At 35.5% G+C, this 6,149-nt stretch overlaps 1 protein-coding gene across 1 annotated transcript in view; it reads right to left on the bottom strand.

The window, feature by feature from the left end:
• Positions 1-2,436: 2,436 nt before the first annotated feature.
• The window catches only part of kdr (kinase insert domain receptor (a type III receptor tyrosine kinase)), a 36,798-nt gene continuing 33,085 nt past the window's right edge, over positions 2,437-6,149 (bottom strand). The window contains 6 exon segments of the mRNA XM_048206668.1: positions 2,437-2,975; positions 2,978-3,066; positions 3,151-3,236; positions 3,362-3,446; positions 3,646-3,788; positions 4,832-4,937. Of these exon segments, the coding sequence (XP_048062625.1) occupies positions 2,851-2,975; positions 2,978-3,066; positions 3,151-3,236; positions 3,362-3,446; positions 3,646-3,788; positions 4,832-4,937 (634 nt within the window). The 3' untranslated portion in view covers positions 2,437-2,850.

Raw genomic sequence — 6,149 nt, 5'->3', positions numbered from 1 at the left:
ACAAAAAATGGAAAACATTCACACACTCAATTGTCTGACATTCCAGTTGCTATTTCCTGTGTGGTAGGAAGAGGGCATGCCTCTGCTCAGGAAGTGGCGTGGACACACTGAGAGACCACTCTTGCTCCGCAGTCTGTGTAAACATGATTGTATTGCTAAGGCTTTCTCACTCTCCAAACTCCCCTGACATTTAGAAGAATAAAACTAAAACATACATCTTATCTGCTCCAAAACAGTCTGTTCCAACACAATATATTACATTTATTTCAAAAAGTGAGTATGATAAAAGAAACAGTTAACAATTCCAATGAGTCAGTGATTTCTTTACGCATACAATTACGTACGAAGCGATAACGGTGCACCGCAACTGAAGCTCGAGGGCCAATTAAACACTTTGTTGTTTTTAGATTATGTGGTTGCGATACCGGAGTCATTATGAGTAATGGCAGGAAATACCTAATACAGGGTGAAAAGTGAGAAGGTTGCTACTCATTTTAGGTAGGAAATCAGCTGCTCTGTGGCATGAGCGTGAAAGTAAAGTTCACAATTTTCTCGCCTTCATTTTGTATTTTACCAGACAATGAAAGTGGATGGTGACCAAAATGAACAAAACATCTTGAAGTGAAAAATGAAAATTCTGTCATTTATTACTCACCCTCATGTCGTTCTACACCTGTAAGACCTTAATTTATCTTGGGAACAAAAATTAAGATATTTTTGATAAAATCCGATGGCTCAGTGAGGCCTCCATTGCCAGCAAGATAATTAACACTTTCAGATGCCCAGAAAGCTACTAAAGACATATTTAAAACAGATCATGTGACTACAGTGGTTCAACCTTAATGTTATGAAGACTTTTTGTGCGCCAAATAAACCAAAATAACGACTTTATTCAACAATATCTAGTAGGGGTGTGACGAGATCTCGTGACACGAGATCTCGCGAGACTAAACTGTGATGAGATTTCTCGTCGAGGCGAAAAGTAGTCTCGTGATGTTGCCATGACAGAGTGTTAGGATGATTAGGAAAGAATATGCCACCGCTACGTTTACATTACGCCTCCACTATCGTTTTGCTTTGTATTTAACAAAACACATTTAATTCAGTTGGATAACGGTCGCTGCCGCTCCATATTTACAGAGTTACGCGCAATCGCTGAAAGTGAAAGTAAACAAGCGAGCATTCAAACGCGATTTCAATACCCCGCATTTTGAGAGCGGCTCCCTGATGAATACAAATATCTCTCAATATGAAAGCTATTTTAGGCTGGGCAGTGTAGTTGTAACCATCTCTTAGCTCTGTATTAAAGAAAAATTGGTCTTATTTGCGCTTTGAATATTGACAGAGTGCGATTATGGTTGCATTTATTGTAAAGTGTTACCATAAAAATGAATAACAGTTTTCTCTTAATCTTATTAAGCACAAACAATAAGGTTTCATTTGTTAACATTAGTTAATGCACTCTTAACTATCATGAACTGACAATGAATGACTATTTTTATCAACTAACATAAACAAAGATTAATAAATACTGTAGCAAATATATTGCTCATTGTTAGTTGATGTTGGCTTAATACATTAATGTTAATAAATGAGACCTTATTGTAAAGTGTTAATATTTTCATTTATACTGTTTTTATTTCTATGATCGGTTTGTGAAAAGGAGTTCAGTTAGGAGGTCAAAAGTTGTAGAAACTCATAAATCATGTACAGTAAGTTTTGAAGAGACTGAAATTATACAGAAGAGAAGTCAGTCAGTTGAGTTTGTGGCAAAACCTTTTACAGTACTTGAATATTGTCTTTTACTGCATATGATAATTCATACTCAGAAAGTAGAACTGAAATGACATTGATTACAAGATGATTAGTTAAAACATTTCAAATACACCTGCAGAATATTTTTTCTAGTCACGTATTTTGCCATCTTGTCTCGTCTCGTGAACTCAATCTCGAGTCTCGTCTCGTCTCGTGAGATACCCGTCTCGTCACACCCCTAATATCTAGTGATGGGCGATTTCAAAACACTGCTTCATGAAGCTTCGAAGCTTTACGAATCTTTTGTTTCGAATCAGTGGTTCGGAGCGTGTATCAAACTGCCAAAGTTATGCCCCCCAGTGGTGAACCATTGAAATTTCGAAACACTTACGACAGTGGTTATGAAACCACTGATTCGAAACAAAAGATTCGTAAAGCTTCGAAGCTTCATGAAACAGTTTTTTTAAATCGCCCATCACTAGATATTGTTGAATAAAGTCTTTGTTTTAGTTTATTTGGCACACAAAAAGTATTCTCGTCGCTTTATAACATTAAGGTTGAACCACAGTAGTCACATGAACTGTTTTAACTATGTCTTTAACAGCTTTCTGGGCATCTGAAAGTGTTAATTATCTTGCTGGCAATGCAGGCCTCACTGAGCCATCGGAATTTATCAAAAATATCATAATTTATGTTCCGAAGATGAACGAAGGTCTTATGGGTGTGGAACAACATGAGGGCGAGTAATTAATGACAGAAATTTCATTTTTGGGTGAACTAACCCTTTAAAAGCATCGTAAAAATAGCCCATATGTCTTGTATTATATATTTTCAGAAGCCATTCGATTGCTTCATGTGAGGAACCAATTTTAAGTTGTTATCCGATGATCATGTAGTGGTCACTATTCATTTTTATTGTATGGAAAAAGTGCAGCTTGGACATTCTGTTATAAATAACTCCTTTTGTGTTGCACAGAAGAAAGAAAGTCTTCTGAGGGTGAGAGAATGATGTCTGAATTTTCATTTTTGGTTGAACTATTACATTAAAAGTTCTGAATAACATAAAGAGGAAGACTGTTTGAAGCTCTACAGATGTTAAACTGGAGGTGCACTATAACGGACCTCTGCACTGAACTTGTCGTTTCTCTTGGGCAGTGGAGGTTTCTTCCGAATGTCTCTCTTCAGGATCATCTCCTCGTTGGCATATATCGGGGCTTCGCATCATCAGAGTGGTAACCAGACTGATAACCACTGGTCTGATTGGACGATTCAGAAGCTAAAGACTCCTTACTCTTGCATCGCAGTAGTGGGCTGTGGATAAAAGCATGAACATGTTTACATGACTGTAGAATTGTCCTGATTTGTAACTGTACTGAGATCAGGATGAATGGTCACCTGAAATTGATTGGTCTTTGCACCTGCCTATCCAAAGCTTTCATCTGCTCACGTGATAAGCCCACTCCACAGTCCATGTGACCGTTCTGTAGAAAGGAATATCATTTAAAATTGACTGAATTGACTTCTTATATCACTATAAAGGATTTCCGGGATGCAAGAATACTCTTTTAATGGGATTTTTGACCAGATCCTAGTAGAGTTTATTTACCATTATAGCAGTGTGCTCCAGGGGAATGTTCACAAAAGTCATCATACTTATTGGCACACCACAACTGTCTAACTGATGTGGGAACCTGTCAGAAGAGACATGGGTGGGACCATTGTTGCATTAGTTTGTCAAAGGAGAGGTTAAGTGTCGTGTGGACACAATAAAAGCTTCAGGCAGGGATAAGTATTAGTGCTTGCAAGGATATAATTAAATCTGATTAATTGTATGTCTATGATGCCAACAACAGCACTAAAACACCAGACAGAATAGTTATTGTAACTAACCCCAGAGCTGGAGCATTGTCATAGTGGAGCTGGGCCTCTGTGCCGCCTGCATAGTGTGTTCTTTTAGATGTCACACTGACATGAGGAGCCCCTGATACTTCTTCCATCTCTCTGTTTGTCAGTGGGATGTAGTCTTTTCCATCCTAAAACACAGACAACAAATTATAATTCAATTCAAAAGATTTAAGTTTTGTCATATGAAAAATTGAATCATGTTCCATTATGTGGAAAAGTCACTTTCTTAACTACATTTTTGTCTTGTTTTCCAGTAAAAATACCTAGCCATCCTTAAAACATGTGAGAAATTGCAGATATTAGATATTATGGTAACACTTTACAATGTTTCATTTGTTAACATTAGTTAACTACATCAGTTAATATGAACTAACAATGAATTAATCTCAGTTTATTTTAATCTCAACATTTACTAATACATTATTAAAATCAATCTGTTAACATTAGTTAATGAACCTGAACTAACACGAACCAACAATGAACAGTTGCCTTTTTATTAATTAATGTTTTTAATTAATAAGTATTGTAACAAATGTATTGCTCATTGTTAGTTAATATTAGTTAATGCATTAACTAACCTTGACTAATGGAACCCCTTATTGTGAAGTGTTACCATTATTGTTTTTTTCGCAGAATATATCTTTAGTTGTACATCTAACTACATTCGGTAAGGTTTAAAACTATTAAAAATTGGTTTAGCTAAATTAAATAAAGCTGAAATAAACAAATATAAATATTAGATGAAAAATAAATAAATAATAATGTTGCTATGGCAACCTAAAAGTACTAAAACTAAAATAAAAATAAATTAAAGGTAAATTGAAATAAAAAAGAAACAAAAAAGGCCAAAAGCACATAACAAAATAACTAAAACTAAACATAAAATGAAAGCTAAAAAAAAAAATAACAAAAGATAGTTCAAAATATTAATACACACTATAATAGTATATAAATAATACTAAAATAACTCTGGTTGAGGCTTGCCAAAACAGGAGAAATCAATTTGCCAATGGAGTAAGGAAAATAATCATTCAAAGCAAGTATTAATATGTATTTCTCAAGTTTTTTACTGGAAAACAAGATACTAATAAGATTATTAAATACTTCAAATTACAGATTACTAAAAACATAAATTAGACAAAAAATATATATTCTTGGTGTCAAGTCTAACCTGTTGAGCGCTAGCCTGTAGCAGATTGCCCAGATGTTCAACTAACAGGGTAAATGTTGGCCTGTCTTTTGGTCGATCAAGCCAGCAGTCCAGCATGGTCTGGTATCTGGAAGAATTTCACATTGACTACATTTTTAGCTTTCAATTGGTTGCTATCTCTGATTTCATTAATAAGAATAGGGCCCATATGCTACAAAAATGAAACAAAACAAAACAAAACAAAAACAGTATGGAAGTACTTCTGTATTTCCAGCAGAATTAAAGGTGCCCTAGAATTAAAAATTGAATTTATCTTGGCATAGTTGAATAACAAGAGTTCAGTACATGGAAATGACATACAGTGAGTCTCAAACACCACTGTTTCCTCCTTCTTATATAAATCTCATTTGTTTAAAAGACCTCCGAAGAACAGGCGAATCTCAACATAACACAGATTGTTACGTAACAGTCAGGGTGTACGCCCCCAATATTTGCATATACCAGCCCATGTTCAAGGCATTACACAAGGGCAGGCAGTATTAACGTCTGGATCTGTGCACAGCTGAATCATCAGACTAGGTAAGCAAGCAAGGACAACAGCGAAAAATGGCAGATGGAGCAATAATAACTGACATGATCCATGATATCATGATATTTTTAGTGATATTTGTAAATTGTCTTTCTAAATGTTTCGTTAGCATGCTGCTAATGTACTGTTATGTGATTAAAGTTACCATCGTTTCTTACTGTATTCACGGAGACAAGAGCCGTCATTATTTTCATTATTAAACACTTGCAGTCTGTATAATTCATAAACACAACTTCATTCTTTATAAATCTCTCCAACAGTGTGTAATGTTAGCTTTAGCCATGGAGCACAGCCTCAAACTCATTCAGAATCAAATGTAAACATCCAAATAAATACTATACTTACGCGATTAGACATGCTGCATGACGAACACTTTGTAAAGATCCATTTGAGGGTTATATTAGCTGTGTAAACTTTGTTTATGCTGTTTAAGGTAAGCGCGAGCTCCGTGGGCGGGGAGCGTGAGCATTTAAAGGGGCCGTAGCCTAAATCAGCGCATATTTAATGATGCCCCAAAATAGGCCGTTAAAAAAATTAATTAAAAAAAATCTATGGGGTATTTTGAGCTGAAACTTCACAGACACATTCAGGGGACACCTTAGACTTATATTACATCTTTTAAAAAGACGTTCTACGGCACCTTCAAACAAAATTGTAGATACTACTTGCACCCATTTTCTGTTGGAAACACTATGACTGGCATCGCCAGGACTACAAAAACCCAGATCAACTGTCGTTAAAGATGATTTC

Source organism: Megalobrama amblycephala, linkage group LG11, assembly GCF_018812025.1.
Source record: "Megalobrama amblycephala isolate DHTTF-2021 linkage group LG11, ASM1881202v1, whole genome shotgun sequence".
NCBI classification, from domain to species: Eukaryota; Metazoa; Chordata; class Actinopteri; order Cypriniformes; family Xenocyprididae; genus Megalobrama; species Megalobrama amblycephala.
This window is presented reverse-complemented; position numbering and strand designations above follow the sequence as displayed.